The sequence below is a fragment of the Mastacembelus armatus genome, chromosome 5, assembly GCF_900324485.2.
Source record: "Mastacembelus armatus chromosome 5, fMasArm1.2, whole genome shotgun sequence".
Classification (NCBI taxonomy): domain Eukaryota; kingdom Metazoa; phylum Chordata; class Actinopteri; order Synbranchiformes; family Mastacembelidae; genus Mastacembelus; species Mastacembelus armatus.
In genome coordinates, this window is record NC_046637.1 from 16,994,225 (window position 1) to 17,018,065 (window position 23,841).

The 23,841-nt window shown below is 39.9% G+C and overlaps 1 protein-coding gene across 1 annotated transcript; it reads left to right on the forward strand.

Moving 5' to 3' along the window:
* The first annotated feature begins 3,865 nt into the window (after positions 1-3,865).
* On the forward strand, positions 3,866-13,145 carry LOC113130703 (zinc finger protein ZXDC). The gene is made up of 10 exons (XM_026307523.2): positions 3,866-5,868; positions 6,259-6,411; positions 7,608-7,686; positions 8,058-8,188; positions 9,816-9,986; positions 10,580-11,364; positions 11,741-11,825; positions 11,938-12,104; positions 12,291-12,392; positions 12,507-13,145. Exons 1-10 carry the CDS (start codon positions 3,915-3,917, stop codon positions 12,591-12,593), a joined length of 3,714 nt encoding a protein of 1,237 aa, XP_026163308.1. The 5' UTR covers positions 3,866-3,914; the 3' UTR covers positions 12,594-13,145.
* The last annotated feature ends 10,696 nt before the right edge of the window (positions 13,146-23,841 follow it).

Sequence of the window (23,841 nt, forward strand, 5' to 3'; positions counted from 1 at the left end):
ATTTAAAGGCTGCAAATGTAGTTCAGCACTCTTTCAACTCTAACATTCAAATTCCACTATATACTTTTGATAACCCAACTTCTCCTGAAGTCCAGGTTTTGGGCCAATCCACCCCACTTCACTTTCTGTGACACTCTTTTCTGCTCAGTGATATGAGTGTATGGTGTAACAGAGTAAAAAAGTAGCTGGTAATTTCTATCAGTTGTAAAGAAAGGCAGCACTGAGGCTGTTATCCTTTCTTTGTGTGTTTGTTCTCAGGGCAGTTTAAAGGCTTGACAGTGACACACAGGGGAGCTGAAAATAGAAAAAGCTAAATTTCTGTCCTAGTTGTGGCATGTAACCAATGGTTGATGAATTTGAGCAGTTTTTCTTTATGAAAAATGTGTTGAATATGACTCTGTCCCAAACATGAAACTCAAATATGTTGTTTTGAAAAGGGGTGATGAATCCATGAATCCACATTTCCAGGACAAAATTCAGAGATGGAGTGTCAAGTAAGTCTCAACTAATCCCACTTGGACATGAAGGGAGGTGCTTGGAAGCACCTCCCAAAAGCAGGAAATATACAGTATAAGGCCATGAAATTGACTCAGGATGAAGAACAGACTGAAATACCCTCCAGTTCAGCACCTCCACTTCCTCCAGCCACTGCACAATTTAACGCCCGATTATTTCAGTCCTGGTTGCAAAGCTGAACGTAACCATGACTGTGTGCTCTGCTGTACCCCTCTTCCTTTAAACTGTAACTTTCAGCTAGGGCTGTCATTTGGGATGAATCATTCATGAGGTGGGAGCCTCTGAATTCTTAAGCTGTTTGGGGCATGTACCTATTTAAAATCAAAAGAACTGGTCAGTGCACATCTCACAGTCCAGTATAATTCATATGTAGCAGAGTTTATGAAAACATCAGGGTCAGCTTAACTTTTCTTCATTTTTTACTGGAATTAAGAGGAAAAAGTAAAATGGAGAATGAAGTTTTGTACACACTGTAGTTCTGTGTCAGACTGTTGCGAGGGAGCTGCATTGTGTGGACTGTCTTTTGACAAGTATGCACACTTTTCCCTCATCAGTTCTGCTGCTTGATATATGGCTGCATACTCCCTGTGTCTGTCTGTCAACAGTTACTTTTTAAACAGGCTGATTTGCAATGAAGGTTGACTGTTTTTAGAATTTTTGTCTTGGTTTGATATGCCCTTTGCATGAATGATTCAAGCTAAAGTGAGCTAGTACTTAGCTAGACATCTCAGATGTGATTTTGCTGTAATAGGTTGTGCTTTTTTACTCTCAAACAATCATCAAAAATACTGCCCCCTTTTGATTAAAGCCTGTCTCTTTGATACTTCTTGAGCAAACAATGGGAATGTTCAACCTGACAGCAACATGAGAAGTATAAAGTTGGACAGTTTTAAAGCTTATAATTACAGTAATCAATGGCTCATCAGGATCTGTCTTGATTATTGAATATGTTTCACATTGTACCAGAAAGGAAATGGATATGTGGCCTTATTTATGTCATAATCCTATAAGTATGTGAGAGGGAGGCACTCTATTTTTTTATGACAACAAAGAAAATCCGTTATTTTGCATGCTTATTTGGCTGATATACTGCAAATGGTTGGATTTATTTAGAAAAAAACAATCTGTATCTTTATTAATCACTTCAAACAACATTCCTACATGTGTTGACTTGTATAGTGTGGAGAAGCAGTCTTTCTATTTCTACTGTATATCTGAAGGAACTGCCAACTTAATATTCAAAACATATAGGAGTTATATGAATAGTGGGATAGATTTGTATTACACAGTGTTTAAAATATGCATGCATGTGTGATAATCAGTAAGTACACCAACCCAAAGTCACATAAGTTATTGGATATTTTTATATGAAGCATGTTGAACTTTCTATACAGTGTGTACAGTATTAATTACACCAACACATACTGCTCATTACTCCCCCCAGTCTAACTGTATACAGTTGTCATACAACCCAGGTACAATTGTAGGTCAAATGTAAACACATCCTAAGGGATGTACAGAAAAACGTATGAACAGTCTTGTTCCTTTCCATTATTCTTCTCTGATACTCCATATGTGTCTGTTATTTTTGTCTCCATTTGTGTTGGTCAGAATTTATAAATTTGTCACTGTTTTCTATCATTCGCTTTGGAACGAAATAAAGGCATTATTTAAGGCTCATCTCTAGTTTGTGCCTAGTGGTGTAGTCTATTACCGTGTTAAGAGTAATTATTGGGTTAAGTTAGGGGTTGTATGAAAATGGTTACGGGTGTTATGTTTTATTTGTTTAATTTTGTTTTGTTTGTTTTTTTAATCAAATTAAGGGAAGACAGTTTTTGGGAAAGCAAAAAGTGACTTCTAATTTTCCGGCAACCTATGGTGTAGGTCACAACTGTTCTCATTGCGATATGCAGAAAATAATGCTGTCTTAATTATTTAATCCATCCATTATCTATACTTACTTATTCCTGTTTAGGGTCACATGGATCTGCTGGAGCATACCACAGCTCTCTTTAGGAGAAAGGCAGGGGTTAATTAATTTGTATCTTAATTGTTTTTTTCTTAATTTCCATTTTAGCCTACAGCATAAAAAGTAGTGGCTGGACACATAAGGAATTAATTTGACTCATATACAGCGGCTCTTAATGTGCTTCATAGTAAAAGGAACTTAAATATGAAAAACTGAAAAGACAAAAACAAGCTATTATGGATATATACTTTACAGAAAAAAGGTTCAGATAAGTTGGCTATTATTAAATTTACAAATATTTACAGTTATTGCACAGTGGAAAGAAACTGCACTGGGGTTCTTGATCCTGGGCAGGCTGGCACCAATTGTTCTTTCTGCAGCCTGAAGTGACCATAAACACACTAATTAAGAAACAATACAATATACATATATAGTTACAAAATGTAACTATATACGTATATTGGCTGTTACACCATGCATTATAAAACTGTTACTTTTGATGTCATATCTCCTAATTGTGATGAAACTAATTTGCCAGTGATTTTTAAATTTTTTAAAATATTTTATTTTTAAATGCATAGTATCTTCTACTATTAAAACATCACAATGTAAAGCTCAGTAGAGAATGGTAAAGAGTCAGTCAAAAATGTATTCTGTAAAACCTTAGGCTCTTTAAATACTGGTGTAATCACAGATCATCAAAAATGTTTTATGTTTTATAGTACTACGCTGCCACTCAGTGGAAACAAAATGAAAAAGCACTGACTATGACTGTAAATGTTGAAATCTTAAATTATGAAATTAGTGCAGGCTACGCATTGCAAATAAAAGTCAAGCCTTTATATTATTAGCAGAATGGTTCTTGGAGTTGTTTTGATCAGTTCTAAACTAGCTAAACCTATTCGGATCCACAGCCGGAAAATCCATTACTCGGTTTTACTGAAAGATCCATTTGCTACGTTCAGGTTCCCCTCGTAGTATCTACAGCTATGTTTGACAAAAGTACTGTGCAGAATTTTGTAAAAACGTACCCTCTCACAAACAACTGTAGTAGTTGCTAAATGGTCCATATGGATAATGTTTCTGAAATGACACACTAAAACAGAAGCATGCATTCGGGCATTTTCGAGTATGGAAATTTGTTATCCTAAACAAGTAATTGCGGAGTAAGTAAGAACAGTAAGCTGAAAAGCTGTATCTCCGAATTTAATACAGAAAACTGGAACTTTACAGCACGTTGGTAGTTAATAAATTGGCAAATGCGACATTTTAGAGATTACCGAGGTTGCCGCTGCACTCAAAACTGCAGGGTTTCCATGCTGGGCCTAAAAGCAGCACCCGGCGTGCTGCAAACGGTGGAGTGGCTTTGTGGACCGTCTGCGGCTGCTAGGGCGGCGCTTTTCTCTGTCGCTGCTACAGGGACACCAAGATGGAAATCCAGGGGCTTTCTGATGCCCAAAACGTTCACTCTCAACATGGCGTCCTACACAGAACCCCTCCGTCTCCACATCGATCAGCTACAGGGTCGAGACCTCGTTTTATCGAAAATGAAGCGGACGGACAGTTTGTGTCGCTTGAACTACAGAGTGACAACAACAACAACAACAGGCCGAGGACATCACCGTTTCGCCTACTGGCGGAAAATGGCAGCGGAACGGCTTGTTTGTCAGTCAGCAAACCGCAGCCAGCCGATAAAAGTCATTTACCGGGTCATAGACCGGCCGCTGGACGTCATAACGTCAACACTGAAAAGGAAAACGAGCTTAACGCGCTGCTTGGTTCTCAAGAGTGTGTCCGGACTAGCTGGAAGTATGGGATAGAAAATGGGGACAGTGTAATGCAAATGGCGCTGCCTCTGTTTGAAGGGGAAGAGGAGCCGATGCAGCAGCGGCAGCCAGCGGTTCTGCTTCCAGTTCAACGGCAGCAGCGCGAGGAAGGCGCCTTCAAGCAGACAGCCCCGTCGGAGAGTTTAAGTACGGCGAGCACGGCACACAAACCCGCCCAGGACCTGTTTGTTGTTTTTAATGGCGTTCAAGATGATGCCAGTGGTGAGGCGGGCAAACACCAACGGGATGTGTCATCCGAGGACAGCGATAAAATAAAAGGTAACACGCCAGAGGGCTGTAAAGCAAGTCTCCGTGGCTCCATGGAGGCTGCAAACAGCAGTAGTGTTGTTCTTGGTGAATCTAACGCCAACCCGAACTGTCCTGATACTCAGCCCTTGAAAAAAACGGACCATGGCTTCAGTTTACAGACGATCTGTCGCCAAACTGTCGAAGACGTTGTTCTGACAAACAAATATGGCGATAAGATTTGTGGACAGATTTGCACTGAAAACGGTGAAGGTAAACTCGTTAGGGAGCTCACGCAGCAGGCCCGTATTGGCGAGGGCAGTGTCTTGATTTCAGGAAACTCGGGCATCGTGGAAGCCATGGACACCTCGGACTTCATTTCTGAGTCGACTGGGCTGCAGGACAGTGCAGAACCCCCTTCGGCCTCCACAAATCCGCCTTCGGGTGAAACCTTTTCCGGAACTATTACGATTAACAACCAAAGCATTATAGTGACCATAGAAAACGGCATATTGACTCTCGCTGCGCCACCGGAGGGATATGTCCACAAAGAGGACGACATGGTCAGCTTGAAGGAGCATCTAGGCATGAAAGACCATGAGGACATTGTTCTTCTCAACTATGACAGTGGCACTAAATCCATCGGGAAGATCAGCACCCTTGCGGTCTCCAGTACCAGCCAGCAGGACGAGCCCAGACCAGGTGTGTCTGTGAGTGACTCAGAGCTTGCCCTGGTGGATGACTGCTCATTATCAGAGCTAGGCACTTCTCTGGACTCCTGTCCCATCATCAAGCAGGAGGCAGGGACGCTTTGTGCTGTAACAGAGGCTGATCTTGTCACTGCGTCCCCTAAAGCCATTGTGACTGACTGTGACAATGAGCACTTCCATTCTGTACCACTGGCCAGGTCAAAGAAAGAGTCTGCAACCTCTTTTGGCTGCCCCGAACCTGGCTGCTCCGCTATGTTTGACACGCGTCAGAAACTCAAGGTTCACCTCCTGAATCACGCAGAGGACCCACGGCCCTACCAGTGCACAGTGGAGGGCTGCGCCTGGGCTTTTGCCACCTCTTACAAGCTGAAGAGACATCTTCAGTCCCATGACAAGCAACGCCCACATACCTGCTTGTTTGAGGGCTGTGGGCGGCGTTTCACCACAGTCTACAATCTTAAGGCTCATGTCAAAGTCCACGAGCAGGATAACTCCTTCATCTGTGAGATCTGTAGTGAGAGGTTTCGCAGTGCTACACGTCTTGCAAATCACCAGAGGGTCCACTTTGAGCCGCAGAGGCCCCACAAGTGTGAATACCCAGGTAACACATGCGGGATGATGTTTTTTGTTTTCATTTACCATCATTTACTCTTTGATAATTTCCACTTTTTTCTTACATGGTCTCATGTAGTATAAGAATATATTTATATAGTGGTTGTGCTGGATATGAAGCCGTTACCTTCATATAGTTTGTTTAAAGTTGCACAAAGCATTTGTACATTGCTGCTAGAAACTCCATACTCCATCCGTTTGATTATTTGTTCCTTAGAAGATGAATGACACAAAATATCTTATGTTAATGAACTGGCTGCTGTTGATGTTCATTTAGAATGTCTTCACAGTAAAATTAAACTTTATAATCCTGTTGTTGCAGTTAGCCTAACGTATAAGAATGTGGTGGTAACTATTGTTCCTGATTGTCTTGCAACAGGCTGTGAGAAAACTTTCATCACTTTTAGTGCCCTCTTCTCCCACAATCGCACTCACTTCAGAGAAACAGGCCACTTTTCGTGCACCTACCCAGGCTGTGATAAGACATACGACAAGGCCTGTCGCCTCAAGATCCATATGAGGAGTCACACTGGTAAGAAAAAATTGGATTTGAGTTACAGTAGTATTGACCTGACATTACCCCCTAATTTGTTCAGGAGGGAGGCTTGGGATAAGGTACAAGTTCAGAGAGCAGTTGCTTTAATTAAACCCAGTTGTTTTAATTCCACAATAGCATTCAGTTAACTGAGAGGTTTGAGGCAGTTTTTGTAAAGAGCAAGTCATTCTCCAGTCACATGTCTATGTGAATGTGTTGCTCTTTGTTCACTCATTTCTGGTGAATTTAGCTGTTATTGCTGCATCTTTTCAAAACAATCATAAGACAAATCTTAAGAATGTTTGACCTGAATCGAAAACATGGTGCTCAGGTAAAAAGTGGGCCATCTGTCTGACACTCAGTGGATAGCATCACCCCCCCAAAAAAAATCAAAATCCTCACTGACTTCCAATCTGATAATTGTGTTTTCCTAAATAGTACATTTATACAGTTGCATTAAAGTTATTCAAACTATTCCAGCGTATATGCTTGATAGTTGAATAGTTGTGCAATGCATTAAAAAATTGCCTGACAAACTGCAAATGTTTTTAAATGGCTTTTACAATAACAGTACTTATTGTAGCATTGTTTTTTTTTTTAAACTTTTTAACAAAATAAGTAAACTAAAATATGTCTTAACTAGATCACTTCCACTTAGTGCAGCATTGTAAAACTCGAACAGTCAAAATGAGTTATGTCCTCACAGTCCCACTTCAAAATGTTGTAATAGCTTAACTTTAATATTGTAAACACACTTGTAACAAACAAAATTCTGCTAAAATGTGATGAGTAAGCTGGGTGCATTCTGTACAGTCCTTATTTTTTAGGTGTCATCAAATTTTTTATTCTTTATTTTAAATTTTTATTAAATGTATAAAAAATTTTTTAATGTTCTGTTACTGTGCTTAGTGAAATGCTCACGATGCAGGTATATCTGGCTACAGGGCAGTTTTCATTTTCTAATCTAAAATATATCTACACTGGGCATTTCAGCCGGGTGATATAAAACAGAGGCTCAGGCTTAGGGTTATACTCAGTAAAGCAATACAAACCTGGTAGGCCTACTTTTGATCAGTGCTGATACTGACCTTTGAGATTCTAATTAACTAATCTGTTGGTATGATAAAAAAAAAAAATAAAAAAATCTTAAATCCTGTGCACTGGTAAGTGAATTGCTAATTTCCTGTTCTCAGGTGAGAGGCCATTTGTCTGTGACTCAGAGGGCTGTGGGTGGTCCTTCACCAGCATGTCAAAGTTACTTCGACACAAAAGGTAAGTCATTAGTCAAAGAAGAAATTAGCAGTAATTTCTCCAGCTTTACTTTTTGCCTTTTGACCTGACTGAGGACTTCAGGTTTTGTGGTTCTCATACAGATTTTGCATTACTTCACACAAGATTTACAAACCTTTTAACCTAGTTTTACTGTTGTTTTAATGATGCGGGTCTTGTAGGTTTTGCAATTTTGACATTTATTTTTCCTTGAAAACCAACATAATATAATTTTGTAGATTTAGGTCAAGTGTACAGTCAGATTTAATATAGTTGAATCAGCAATGAAGGTCTTTTCCCGCCATGTTAGTCCTTGTGTTTGTCCATCCATTGTGTCCACAAAGATGTGTGAGAATGTCTCCTCTGTTTTTCAGGAAACATGATGATGACCGTCGCTTTGTCTGTACAGAGGAGGGTTGTGGGAAGTCTTTCACCCGGGCTGAGCACCTCAAGGGTCACAGTATAACCCACCTGGGAACCAAGCCCTTCCAGTGCCATGCAGAAGGTAGGCAGGGGTCCCAGAAACAAAAAACATGAGTAGAGGTTTTGCTGGAAGAAAGTCAGTGGGTAGTAGGCCTGTTATCAGATATTCCACATCTGCTTGAATAAACAAATAGTAAAATGAAACAAACATGAAAATTTTGTTTTTTTTTTAAAAAAGCGACCGTTGCTGTCTGCCTCGCAGGTTCTTGCATGAGACTGGGCTTCTGTGCTGAATGCCTGGCTTCAAAGACACAAGTCACACAAGCAGTAATGATGGCAGAGAGTTCATATCCCAACATAGCTGCAGAGAGTGATTTGCACTCAGAACAAACTAAAAAGCCCAATTTGGAAATACTTCGATTTTTGGTCAGTAGATAGCAAAAGTGTGGAATGTTAAGGTAAAGCTGTGTGTATGTCATGTAGGGCTGCAACAATCAACTATTTTGCTATTTTTTGATTCATCAGATTACAAAAAAATATAACTGATTATCTTTATGTGCACTACCACCATTCCGGTAACAGTGTAAAATTTGTTTAATTATGGAAAATGTGACTTTCAGTCTTCTCCACTTCTGCCGTTTTCATCTACCTCATCTACCAAGCAGCTTCCTCACTATATCATAGCTAATCAATCACTACATTCGTTGACAACTATTTTAATAATCAAATTTCATCATTAATATCAATTAGTTGTTGCAGCCTTAAAGCCATTTAAACTAGAGCCAGACTACCATTCTACCACTAGCAACCTTGGGGCCTTCTTGAAAATACGCACCTAAATAAGCATGGCATGGTATTCAGAACTTCAGCCAGACAGTTCAATCCAATTTATTTGTGTAGCGCAAAACCATGATAAAAATCATCCCAGGGCACTTTATGTGTAAACCCAACAAATCCCTTAACCACTTGGTGACGGTGAAGAGGAAACACTCCCTTTAAAGCAAGGCAAGTTTATTTGTATAGCACAATTCATACACAGAGTAATACGAAGTGCTTTAGAGTAATGAAAGGCCAGTTAAAAGTACATAGGCAGGAATTAAAATATAGATTTTAAATACAATACAAAATTAAAAGAGAATGAGTTCAGATGAAACACTTTTAGTTGTCACTTTTAGTTGGACTTAAACATTGTCAGAGTTGAGGCTTGTCCAACATCATCAGAAAGACTATTCCAGATTTTAGCTGCATAAAACTGAAATGCTCCTTCTCCTGACTCTGGGCACGAACAGAAGGCCTGTCCCTGACGTTGTCAGAGTTCGAGATGGTTCATATGGCATCAACATGTTAGAGATGTGCTGTGGTGCTGAGCCATGAAGAGACTTATACAAAAGCAGTGCTGTTTTAAAGTGTTCTCTGAGTGTCAGGAAACCAGTGCAGAGATCTGAGAACAGGAGTAATGCGGTTGTACTTCATGGTTCTAGTCAGGATCCAAGAAGCAGCATTCTGAATGTATTGCGGCTGCCTTACAGCCTGTTTTGAGAGCCCCATGAGCAGGCCGTTACAATAATCTAACCTGCTGGAGATAAATGCATGGATGAGTCTCTCCAAATCTTTAACCTATAATATTTTCACATTTAACCTGTAATAGTTTCATGTTTCCTGATCTATAATTTAATTTTATAATTTGTGTCCTGTATGTTTCTCTACAGGCTGTAATGCCAAGTTTTCAGCACGCAGCAGCCTATACATCCACTCCAAGAAGCATAAGCAGGACGCCAGCACCCTGAGGACCCGCTGTCCTGTGGCTAACTGCTCCAAGCACTTCTCCTCCCGCAGCAGCCTTAAGAGTCACATGCTTAAACACCACCACCTCAGTCCTGGTTAGTAATGATCATTAATGACTCATGACTTTAAAAATAATGCATGCAATACAGTTGGTTTACTGTGGGGACGAACATGGATGACAAGTGGTTGTACCTGACCATTTTAGAAAAAGTAGGATTTAGAAAACAAAACCAAAGAAAAAGTGGATTTGGTTAATTAATTTTAATGCTTGGAAATCAAACGTTTGCCATTTACCAAAACTAATTAACTTTTTGTACTTTTAAAATGACATGCTTCAGCTTTACATCAATTGTCTAATGGTGTTTATTGTATATTTTCTACAAGTGAAGAGGAGCAAGTCAGCTTAGTAGAAATAGATCTTATATGTAAATATATTGGAGTAGGAAAAGGAGCCAAACCCAGTAGACATACAGAGTTTTGTCGGATTGCACAGTGCAGTTGTCAGAACTGGCAGATGGAAAAGGGATTCCACACAAGTTGTTGTAAATAAGAGTTGAGTCCTTATGGCCATTATCATTCCTTAATTTCAGAAGGGAGAAAAAACCCATCATCTGTACACAGATCAGTTATCAACAGAAGCCATTTAGTATCCTATAACTTCCACACTTTTCCCTCTTCTCCATCCCAGATGTTTTGAGCCAAATGGAGACCACACCCACCCTGACCCCCAGCAGTGAGCTCATCAGCTCCACCCCAACAACAATTGCCGGGCCTGGTATTGCGGGAAGCGACCAGCTGGCAAACTTGGACCTCAGTTCTCTTTTCTCTGCTATGCCTGGAGGAACTACACCCACCACTGGTGTTGGAGTGGGAATCCCTGTTGGTGGTAGCAGCTCTGCTGGCACCTTCACAATGGACCTGTCCCTGATCAGCTCAGGTATCCTCACCATTGACCCATCTTCTGTTGGCACCACACTTGGTACTGGCACTGGTACCACACTGGCCAAGGCTGTGGACCCTCTCATCCTAGCAGCCAGTACAGACATTGGCCCCCACCATGGTCTGGAGGGTACAGTGGGTGATGTCCTGCCCCCACAGGGTACTCTCAACCTGGATGATGTGCAGACAGTTACCCCCGAAGCCCTGGGAACGCTAACAGCTCTCACCATGCAAGGTGCTACTGCCACTGTGGACCCCACTCTGCAGCACCCACTCAGCTCCTCCAACACTCTGAGCGTTGAGCCCACTGCCACCTTGGCCATAGCTCCTGTGGCTGAGTTGCTGGCCTCACCATCCAAGGTAGTGGAGGTTGGTGCACAGGGAGGAGCGGGTCCTCTGCTGGGCTGTGTTGAGGTGCTGGGGCCTCAGGAAGGAGGAAGAATCCTCACCCAGTTTGTTTTTCCCAGTCACAGCAGCAGTTTCAGTCCCCAGAAAGACCCAGAGCTCAGTGCTGTGTCACCAAGTAGCTTCCTGGTGAGTGGCCACGTAGTTATCTTACACACTTTACCATTAACAGGATCGTTGCCTGCTGCCTTGAAAGTGTAATTAACCTCTCCACAATGTACACATCTGAGAGCAAAGCAGAATGTTTGTTTTCTAATCTTTTGTATGAAGTAATGCTACAAATGTATGCACTCACCAGCTTCACTGTAGTTAGTATTGGCATTCAAACCCCATATACTACTATTGACTGATTGTCCTTGGCCTTCTGTGAGAGTCCAAAGAATTTGTTTGTGGTGGTTTTTGATAACATTTTTTTGACAGCAACAGTTCAATAATCTGAAAATAAATCAGCAAACTAAGCTATAATGAATTGCAGCCCTGATGTGTACCTATTTTTTTCTTTCAGGACAGTGGAGGCTCAGCCAGGACAGACTACAGAGCCATACAGCTAGCCAAGAAGAAGAAGCAAAGAGGCCCATCAGCCTCTTCTGGTAACACACAAACTGACCTTTTATGTAATGCTATTTCTTCAGACTAATTAGAGACAAGAGCCTAAACTGACTGTACAAACGTGTGTAATGGTGATTTCTTTGGTCTACGCAGGGAGTTCAGGACTGAGCCAGAGAAAAAGCAAGGGAGCAAAGGCAGTCGCTGCGCCAGCACCACTGGCTCCCTCTGGTGCTCGTTATGGTGAAGGTGCTGCAACAGCCAATGGGGGTCTGACTATGCGCGACTCTGTCACACAGTACATCCAGATCCAGCTGCTGCAGGTGAGCTCCCGAAACACTTGACTTTTAGACTGTAACTATGATGTAGTCAGCTCACACAAACATATTTTTGTGACCTGTGCTGAAAGGAGCATTTTCTACATAGAATCGTAGCAGCTTCACCTAATAGGCACATAGAGCTGCTGTTGGAAGACATGCTGATCAGTGTGTGTGTGTACGTACGTGCAGGATGATCCAGCCAGTGATGGCGACTTGGCTTTCCAGCTCAGCTCTCAGCCCTCCACCTCCCACTCTCAACTCACTGTTGACTTGCCTGTCAACATTTTACAGGTGAGATAATTTTCATCTGAAATGTGAGCAGTATATTTGTAGGGACTCCTACCATTTTCCATATGGTGTGAAAGTGATATTATTTCATAGAGCTCTTTGATTTTGTTTTCACAGGAACCTTCAGTGATAGCCGAGGATGACAATGGCTCTGACAATTCCCAGTTTACAGGGAGCACAATCAACCTTCAGGACTTGGAGTGACCAGCATAGAGCTGCAGGTCAGAGGTCTGCTATGATGACCCCTCTGGCACCTCATCACAGTTCAGTTTACATTAAACACACAAATCTCAGAGATGTTTGAAAGGTTGCCTAGTCTATTCCCCAAATGTGGGTGGACATGGTTCTATACATAATGCACCTTGAGAAGAGGAGATGAGTATTGTTTGTTCAGAAGATTATCATGTGTCCAGTTTGTACTAAAATTAAAGCTGAGAACACTGTCAGCGACATCAAAGGTCCATGCCACTCATGCACACAGTAAATGCTCCAGTTGCCTTACAGACACATCATGCTATACACACCTATGTGGAATATCTGCCTTTTTGTTTTTTGTTTTGTTTTTTTTTTTTACTTCCTACTTAGATTTATTTTTCTATGGCAGCAGTAAGTTCATGTTGGAAACATGCCTGTTTATATACAGTATGTAATGAGTTACTATCTTGTAATAATTCCATATGCTTATTTATTATTTAGCTGTGGGTTTACAGAATGGCAGAGCCAAACACAGATTAATTAAAGAATGAAAGCACAATCGGAACACTTGTGTGGATGCCTTTATTGACTTCTTTGATTATATGAAATTTGCAGTCTTTTTATCTTGACCAGATAAGCGTTTTGAGGAGCATAAGATTCCGGTAGGAAGTCCTGTCAATATACAGTATTGTTCAAAATAATAGCAGTACAATGTGACTAACCAGAATAATCCAGGTTTTTAGTATATTTTTTTATTGCTACATGGCAAACAAGTTGGTGCAGTAGATTCTCAGAAAACAAACAATGCCCAGCATTCATGATATGCACGCTCTTAAGGCTGTGCAATTGGGCAATTAGTTGAAAGAGGTGTGTTCAAAAAAATAGCAGTGTCTGCCATTGACTGTACAAACTCAAAACTATTTTATACAAACGTTTTTGTTTCTAGAATTTAGCAATCCTGTGAATCACTAAACTAATATTTAGTTGTATGACCACAGTTTTTTATAACTGCTTCACATCTGTGTGACATGGAGTCAACCAACTTGTGGCACCTTTCAGCTGTTATTCCACTCCATGATTCTTTAACAACATTCCACAATTCATTTACATTTCTTGGTTTTGCTTCAGAAACAGCATTTTTGATATCACCCCACAAGTTCTCGATTGGATTAAGGTCCGGGGATTGGGCTGGCCACTCCATAACATGAATTTTGTTGGTTTGGAACCAAGACTTTGCTCGTTTACTAGTGTGTTTAGGGTCATTGTCTTGTTGAAACAACCATTTCAAGGGCATGTCCTCTTCAGCGTAAAGCAACATGACCTCTTCAAGTATTTTGACATATGCAAACTGATCCATGATCCCTGGTATGTGATAAATAGGCCCAACACCATAGTAGGAGAAACATGCCCATATCATGATGCTTGTACCACCATGCTTCACTGTCTTCACTGTGTACTGTGGCATGAATTCAGAGTTTGGGGGTCGTCTCACAAACTGTCTATGGCCCTTGGACCCAAAAGAACAATTTTATTCTCATCAGTTCACAAAATGTTCCTCCATATATCTTTAGGCCATTTGATGTGTTCTTTGGCAAATTGTAACCTCTTCTGCACATGCCATTTTTTTAACAGAGGGACTTTGCGGGGGATTCTTGAAAATAGATTAGCTTCATACAGACGTCTTCTGTCACAGTACTTACAGGTAACTCCAGACTGTCTTTGATCATCCTGGAGCTGATCATTGGCTGAGCCTTTGCCATTCTGGTTATTCTTCGATCCATTTTGATGGTTGTCTTTCGTTTTCTTCCACGTCTCTCTGGTTTTGCCCTCCATTTTAAGGCATTGGAGATCATTTTAGCTGAACAGCCTATCATTTTTTGCACCTCTTTATAGGTTTTCCCCTCTCCAATCAACTTTTTAAATAAAGTATGCTGTTCTTCTGAACAAATCTTGAACGACCCATTTTCCTCAGGCTTTCAAATGCATGTTCAACAAGTGCTGGCTTCATCCTTAAATAGGGGCCACCTGATTCACACCTGTTTTTTCACAAAATTGATGACCTCACTGATTGAATGCCACACTGCTATTTTTTCAACACACCCCTTTCAACTAATTGCCCAATTGCACAGCCTTAAGAGCGTGCATATCATGAATGCTGGGTCTTGTTTGTTTTCTGAGAATCTACTGCACCTACTGGTAACTTGTTTGCCATGTAGCAATAAAAAATATACTAAAAACCTGGATTATTCTGGTTAGTCACATTGTACTGCTATTATTTTGAACAATACTGCAATATTAAGCAGAACTGATGGAAGATAAATTATCCATCTGTCCATTATCTATACCCCCTTATTCCTTAACCAGGGTCATGGGGATCTGCTGGAGCCTATCCCAGCACTCTTTCGGGTGGAAGATAAATTATTAAAAAAAAGATAATTATAAGTGACAGCATTAGAAAGAAAGAAAAAAACATGGTTTTGCAAATGTATTGTAATGTCTAAATTTTAATGTTTGTAAAACTATCTGAAACAAGCTAAATATTCCATCTGAATTCCCTGGTCAGATATTAAAAATTGAAACATATATTTATATGACATGTTTATATATATAATGTAATGCAGTACACTTCCTCCAAGTAATGGAACAGTATAAGATACAGCATTTAAATGCTGGGTAAAGAAATTGAGGTGAAACAATGAGGGGACCAGTATTATTACTGCCTGTAATTATCCGAATTTAAACCACATATCCCATAAACCCTTGCACATATTGTTTATCCACATTTCTTAAGGGTACAATTACATTATCAGCCATTTTGGTCTTCCACTCCTTTCCCTGTTTGCCTATGAACACCTTTGCTCAGACTCTAGTGGCATAATGCACACTAAAGGATCGGTTAACTCAAAACCCCAGCAGAAAAATGCCCTATACTGCAAGACTATTTCTGAACCAGTAGATGGCAGCCAAGTAATATACAGCCATCCATGCTATGGCTTCCACACTGAATTCCACAGAGGTCACAGCTAGCAAACACAAGGTTTAATATATAAGCATGTACTGGCATTTGCAATCATAAATACTCATGCTAATATAGAACTATTATAATGGCAATATAAGAACAAGTAATGATGTTTATATGTAATAAGTTTTATGGGGTATATGGTTATTTTATTTACTTGTTTTCCTTGTCACCTGCTGATTTCCAAATTGTCACATACCTCTTTGAACTTTTAACCCCACTACAAGCACATACATGTGGGAGCTTGGTAATAACACTGGGTGAAGTTGTATGCTTAAAGATACGTCCACACTTTCATGCACAGTTTAACAAGGCATATAATTAACTAGCACTGGATTGTAGTGTTTTGTCACCTATAGTAGATGATGTTTAGATTTTGTTGCACATCAGTGCAGTGACCTAAATTGAACTCAAAAGTCAAAATGGAAGAACAGTAAGTTTTGGAGAGAGATGGTTAAGGCTATTTGAAGGTTTAACTGTAGCATTTGATACTGTTTCCTTCTATTCTGGCTTCCTTCTATTCAAGTGTCGTAGTAAAATATGACTGACACTGGGCCAGCAGGTACAACAGCAGTACTATCAAGCAGCTAAATGGAATTTAACTGTCACTTAAGTCATTTTCCATCCCTGTTCTTCTCTGTTTTGACCTGTAAAATGACTCGTAAAGAAAAACCAGGATGCCCACACAGCTCAGTCTTTTTGGCTAAATTCCATCTTTTTATGTTGGTCTAGTCTCTGGTTTACGTATTGAGAGCACTTCTCTCCCATCTGGCCAGAGACCATTCTTTTGGCTATGACAAAATGTCCAGTGTTTGCAGTTAAAGATAAGAATTTGATCTTGGCACTGTACATCAGCAAATTACATCATACAGTATATTGCAGACCTGCTATACACAGGCATTAAGTAATCCATGACTTTTGTTAACCTCTGCTTGTGACCAGTAAGAACTGCAACAACCCTCACAGGTCTGTGAAAAGGGCTGCCATATATAAGTTAATATAGTTACATATTTATTATTACAGATGGATTACTGGATTGTTGAGATGTTTAACATTTGGTGTGTAGAGAAAGTTACCTGTGTTTCTTTGTGGTGAACTGGTTTTATCTGCTCTTTTGATATAATACTGGATGCTTAAATTGTCTTAGTGGGTGCAATGCTACAGACCTCGAGGGAATCACCTGGATGTATTATGTAAAGGGCAGCTGCTTTGTATGATGGTGACAGTATCATTTTTCTACATTCAGAAGGCTTCTTCGGTGCTCCTGTATCCTTCTCTGGAGATTCCTACATCTACCATCTAAAATCATCCCTGAGGAATCAAGAGACAGAGAGGGAAAACTAGGGCAAAGGCAAGTAACTAATCCTGAAATCTGTACTTCTTCCATCCCTCCAGACAACAGTCTGTAATCTGTGGGTCAGGCACAGCCACCACACAGTAATGGTCTCATGGATTTCGGTTCCAGCTGTTCGATGGCTGGATTAAAGGGTCGAGTGGGCTCAGTGAAACATGTTGCTTTGCCTGTTGAACAACATGGCAGGCCTAAAAACATCCAGTTATTCTAGTGCATTCACTATATTCCCTTTATACCTCAGTGGAGTGGTGTCAGATGAGGGCTAAGGAGAAGTAGATGAAGAGCGTAACTGTGAGAGATGCTTTGCGGGATATAGGCTTGTTGATTTATAACTGAAAGAAAGATGTCTTTTGAGATTCTGTATTTTTCTTCCCAGAAAGACCTAAATCAACATAAATTAATGCAACTAACAAGTATCCTATCTATCAGTTGTTGTCCAAAACTAGTAAAACACATCACTGATCTACAGTGTTGCACTGGGTGACATGTACCTTCATTACCATCAATATGCACACTCAATGCCACATACACAGCCCCGTTGTTGGAAATAATCACTAGAGCACCAAATGTGGATTAGACCACAGCTGAAAATAGTCTCCAACAAAGGTACTATTTCCTTCTGTTTGAATAATGTTTGCTTAAAGGTGCTGTGGCCAGCTGCTTCAGGAAATTACTGAGTCTTTACTGAAAAAGAAACAATATATTTCTGCCCTGATTCCTGGAGATTTACACCTTCAACAGAAACCATTGAGCTTGTGGCTCACTGCGTCAGAATGTATTGCCACACAGAAGACCTCAATGGTGAAATGAGGCTTGGTATTTGCTGACAATAACAAATATATATAATAACACTAGTTTTATTTTCTTAGGGATGTTGTTGCTCTGTTCACACAGTCTGAAAAAGCTGTTTCACTGATTTACTTTTATGTACCTCAACAGTAAATTTACAAATGAAGGCAAAACATCTGAAAAATCTGTCATAAACCATTTTCATACCAGCACTGTCTTTATACAAGGAACACAAACACTTTGTAGGAAAATCTAGCCGAGCTTACGGTAATTGCCAACTTATAGCAGATAATGGGGAGAGGGAGTAAAATCCCTATAAAACTTTTGTAGTTGGTTATTTAATCTTGGTTTGCTAACAGAGAATCAAGTTGATCCTTATGCCTGTATCAGAAAAACTAAAAATAAATAAATAAATAAAAAGTCAAATGCATAAATCAGAGAGACAGTTCAAACACCTTTATGATCAGGTAATGCAGGCAAAAGTGAGTGACCGGGGAATGGTAAGGTGCACAAATCAGTTAAGTAGAAAATCCCAGGGAATCAAAGCAATAGGCAAAGTCTAAAAACATACAGGACAGCTCAACAATGCAATGTTATCCATTTTAGGCATTTGGTAGCTTTAGAGACCCAAACGTACCCCCACTCTGTGACCTTCTCAAAAATGTCAGCAGATAACAGATGCAGCCTGCTCATAGTACTAGGCCCATGAGGGTGGAAATGATTAAGTAAAGGTATAGGCATATTATGAACTCAATACCCTGTTTGGTATATGTCAGCTGTGTTAGTATTACATCAGGCATATTATAGTATTGTATTATTGTCATTGACATATAAACAGCAAGCAACATTTTATTGTCAAAATTGGTGGAAGTGGAGCTATTGTAAACATGAGTAATTTTTTTTCCTTCTGAAATTTTATGTACTGTACTTCAATAAATAACAGTATGTTAATATGTACTACTACTTACAGTACCTACAAGCCAAATAGCTGTAGTTACTGTAAGTGTTTTAACCCTGTCACCAATCAACACTTGCCTTTTCTTAACAGGAAAGGAAGAACAAAGGCCCGTCAGAACAGACAGAATTTCCATGTAATCACTAACAATGAGCAAAAAGTGAAAAGTATTTAAACCATGATACTGCCTCAGGCTATTTTCAGCTTTTTCCTCCAGGTGTTGAAATGTGAAAATGATGGGTAGAAAGTCTGCCACCTTGTAACCAATTATCCAGATGCACCTAATTGCAGCTGCTGTTCCCAGAATAACACACACTCACTCTCCTTGTAATCATGTATCTTAGAATCCTGCTGTGGCTGAAAAAATAAACAGCATTTTAAAGAACAATCAAATGCTTTTGAAACACTTCCTGTCAAGCTTGACTTGTTCACGCTCTCTGCTCTGACAGAACGAGTTCTCCTCTGTGTGAGGAAGTGTTGATGTTGCTTTGAGACCAATTACTGATGACTGAGTGCCCCTGACTCACAGTAACCCACAGTAAAGGCCTTGGATGGCTGCAATCATGTTGGGACAGTAGCAACAGCATTAAGACACATACAAAAATATCAGCATAGTCGATACTAGAGTTGCAGTAGAAAAATAGAAAATTTTCAAAATTCAAAAGTTCATCCTTGACCTTGGAAACTGCCAAACAATTGCACCAGAAGGTTCATTTTAGTGGCTGCACTGAAGCTTTTCATCACATCACATGATCTTCTTTAGCAAATTCAGTTTTGATTTTCACAAATCAAAAATGACTGGATCAAAACTGTCACAGCCCACTGACAAGCTTGTTTTTGCAGTGTAAACAAGGGTGCCCAACACACTGACCACGATCCACCCGTCGATTGGGAAGGCTATGCTGGGACATCATACAACATTAAAAAACATTCTCTTTTTTTTTTTAGATTTTTCACATTTTCATCCCTCCTCCCTTTGATGTCTGCCACTTGATTGACATAAAGAATGGCCAATCTCCCATTGCTGAGAACTTCGTTACATTAGGTTACCATAACAACTACTTAGGTCTCTCTTGGCTCTGTAGTCCACACCAAGCAGAACCCTAAAGGGCAAGGTAGGAATGTAAAGCTCAGCTAGCATACCAACCTAGCACACCAATTCAAAACTAGCAAAAGAAAGATATAAAAATGAATGTGGGCGCGGGACCAAGTAAGAAGCAGAAAGTTTACCACTTTCATGCAGAACAGGAGGAAGACTTTTTTTCATGATGTTCTATTCAAAGTGCATTTGCCTGATATGTCAAATTATCAGTTCTACTCCAAAGAAAGAAAATGTGGAGAGGCATTTTCAAATTGAACTCACAGAATGTTGCATTAGTGGAAAAATAACTGGACTTGACCCAGGGTGCAAGCTAAAGGCTTTATTAAACTGAAATCAACAAAGGGAAAACTTAACCTGAGGTGCACGGAAGGGAACGGAGACAACGGCACCAGGAACAGGAAGACAATAGATAGAGAAGGAAGCTCCAGGACCAAGAGCAGGGCGACAGGAGATGGAGACAGGCTGGAACATAAGAACACCGGAGAACAGCAATCAAACGCTTGGCGACTACAGGTCATCAAGTCATCAGACAAATCAGCAGGGAACAAAGGAACAGGGCAGATATATTTACACACAGAAGGAGAGAGAGGACAGGCAGAACAGGGCCAGGTGAAAACGATTAGAAATGACTGAACATAAAGCTGCTGGGGACAAAAACAGGGGAAACAGGAACTAATTCAGAATAAGAGTCCTCAGCTGAATGAGGCCATGACAGAAACTGACTTTCCTGCCAAGCAGACTGAGAATGAAAAAAAGAAAAAAGAAAATAGGCTTTCTTTTAAAATGACCAGTTCGCAATGATCTACCACAATTATGTACAAGTAATCAGAATAAGGCAGAGACCATAAATGTATTGAATTATTGAATTGTACTGTGCTATAATGGTCCATGCAATAATGAATGGTACATATTTTTGCATTTATGCACATATTTATGCCTGTACATATTTATGCATTGTTTTGTTGTAGGTCATTTTGAACTGGTCATTTTAAAAGTAGCTTGCAAGCCAAAAAATCGTGGACACCTCTGGTGTAAAATCTTATGCTCAGTACATACGGTATCCCAATAATAATCAAATATTTCTTTGAATGTTGTTTATATGGAAAAAAATGTGAAAAATGAAAGAAATCACATCAACATGAAAAATAATCGACAAACCACTAGCGGTGCTAATTTTCATGGTATTACCTTTAAACCCCTGCCAATGAACAGAGTGCAACAAGGCAGCAAAATTCAAAAGAGTGCCAGTCAGTCGTCTAATGCAGAAAAAAAAAAAAAAAATTTCATGCATTAACATTTTAATCTCATCATCACTAGTGATGGATAAAGCCAATCAATATGATGCAATTGTGTTGAAATGTGTTCAAAGCATTTGCTGTCAAAAATGTTGACATCTGCTGGTAAAATCCTTGATACTGCATTTGGAAAAGCAAGTAAGATCCACACATGAAGAACCACACTTATAATTTTACTATTACTACATTGATAAAGCCTAAAGCTTGTTTTATGAAAACAAGGAAGAGTAGATATAGTATTCAAAACCAGTTTGACACTTTCTGATACCAGTATGACGTAATGAGGCTTCATTGGTGATTGTCATGTGATTGTCAGCGTATTGAAGCAAGCTGTCAAATATCCTCTTCCTCCCAAAAGAGCTAAGCTACATAAATTAGTTCCTGACATCAGTGATAATTTGTATTTTATGAGATTATTAAGTGAGAAAGCCAAGGAAATAATGGTAAGGATGAATGAGTAAAGTTTTAATGGGAATTTATTGTTAAGAAGTAATGACTACTAAAAGGAGGGGGAAAGGTAGGATCAGGTGGCTATGCGTCCAATCAGTAAAACAAATAAAACACTTTAACGGGGTTAATGGGGTAACAGTTGGCTTACCTAGTGTCTCCAGATAGAAGAGTTCACTGCATGTGTGCATATGTATGGGGGCCCTGTACTTACCTGTGTTCAGCCTTCCACAAACCTCCATTTTCACAAGGGACTGCTTTTCATAAACGTTAGCAGACAAGAGACACAAGAGAGATGTCACGTTGAGTTCACTTGAGTTCTGACAGCAGCTAACCTCTGTCTAAGCTCTGAGAGCTCTGAAAGAGTCAATAGAGAGTCCATGGCCAAGGTAGGAGCTCTTTCTTCATTGCGAGCCCTCGAGACTTCCAATGTACACAGAAAGCTAAACAAGTAGCAGACCTTTCTAGCCATGCTGTTCTACCTTCATAGCTAGTTCTATAGATCTATGCTTTTTCATCTGAAATGCAATTTCTTCCACAAGATACACAATCAGCTGTGTTTCTGACCACCACCTCTGGTCTTAAGATTGGTACTAGCTATCTCCTGAAGAGGGGGATTCCTAAATCTACCATCAGTTGCCAGGCTTTGCCCCCTCGTATTTAATTCCTAACTTTTCAAAAGTCTGATAGGGATCTTTAGGCTACTAGCCAGTGCCTGCTGGAGGTACTTAGGACTATGTATATAACTACTCTGCTGTGTTTGGGCATTTGCTACAGCTGTGCCCAAACATTGGAACAGTCTTCCTGTTATCTGCTCATTTACCAAACTATTAACTTTTAAGTCTAAACTGAAGACGTATCTCATTTACCATGCTTTTGGTCCCCTGTAGCTTTGGCGCTATATAGTTGCAATGGTTTTTTATTTTATCATTTATTTGTTAGGGCTGGAGGGTTGTTTTTATTTTTATTAGTTTGATTACATATTGTTAAGCACATTGCTCAACTTACAGTTGTTTTTAAAATGAGACAGTATAAATAAATGATTTCGATTTGAGTCTATTCTCAGGCATGGTTTGTGAACTGAGGTGCAACTAGAGACAGTGAGTTGACTAACTTTAAAAGCATACCGAATGAAGTGACGACAATGCCTTCAGGTGGCTATTTAATAGGCCAGGTTGTAAGTAGGACACAAGTACTCTTAAATTGGTGTACCTCAACAGGTTTGTAGTGAGAATACTACAGGAAATGTTGCATGTAGCTCTCAGCAGGTTCACAGGTAATTTACAGGTGAGTATCCAGGTTGGAGGGGAAAAGAGAGCAGGTGAAAGACAATGATGCTGTCTGGATAGTGTCTGTGTGACTAATCAGACAATCTGGCAGCTGGTGAAGGTGAATAGAAGGTGAATAACAGGTATAAATACAAAGGACAGACTAATAGGACACAGGTACACAAATGATAAGGGTGGTAATGAGAAGTGAAGGGAATATTGACCACGACAAAGTACGCTAAAGCATTATTTTCATCACATGTAATGCATAGCTTTCATTACATACATTACATAATATAATGAAGCACAATTTAAATGCAATACTGTACCAGTGGTTCCCAAATTGGCAGCGCAACAGCTAAATATAAATTATATAAGGTACCACATTGCTAGAGGTTTCTGACACAGCTCCATAGTGAAACAGACAATGAACCAACATGAGCAGTTCCATAGGTCACAGGTACCAAAACAAAGATAAGAAAATTTGATGACACATATATTTTATCCCCATATCACCTTATAGTTATGCTTGACTAAAGCAGCTTCTGTACCTTCAAATGCTCAACTTGCTTCCTACAGAGCAGCTACAGAGTCACCCACTATAAAAAATACAATGTGTTCTCTACTATCATCATAGTGTAAAACACAGCTGATGAAGCAAAAGCCATCATATTACCAGCTGTTCCTCTGGCAAACAACGCTATCACAAGGTGCAATCGTGACATGTCCAAGATATAGAAAAAGCTTAATGCAAAGGTCAGAGACAGCCATTTTGCAGATGAATGAAGCATGACAGACCATAAAAGACTGTTTATTAATAACCTACATCCAATTCATTGTGTTAAAGTATTCTATTGCACAAAAGAGGGGCCCAGCAGGAAGACTTTGGGAGCCACTTTACTTTAGTAAGGCATGAATAATTTTCATGTGGGCAATTTTCATTGCTGCCTCATAGCAAGAAGGTTTGAGGTTCATATCCCGACAGGGGTCTTTCTGTGTGGAGTTTGCATGTTCTCCCTGTGCTTGCG

What these genes read in the sequence shown, in the direction of transcription:
- LOC113130703 (XM_026307523.2), top strand. Translation starts at nt 3,915, where the DNA reads ATGGAAATCCAGGGGCTTTCTGATGCCCAAAACGTTCACTCTCAACAT. An exon ending in AAGTTACTTCGACACAAAAG is followed by an intron (nt 7,687 to 8,057) that starts GTAAGTCATTAG and finishes TCTGTTTTTCAG; the next exon opens with GAAACATGATGATGACCGTC. An exon ending in TCCAGATCCAGCTGCTGCAG is followed by an intron (nt 12,105 to 12,290) that starts GTGAGCTCCCGA and finishes ACGTACGTGCAG; the next exon opens with GATGATCCAGCCAGTGATGG.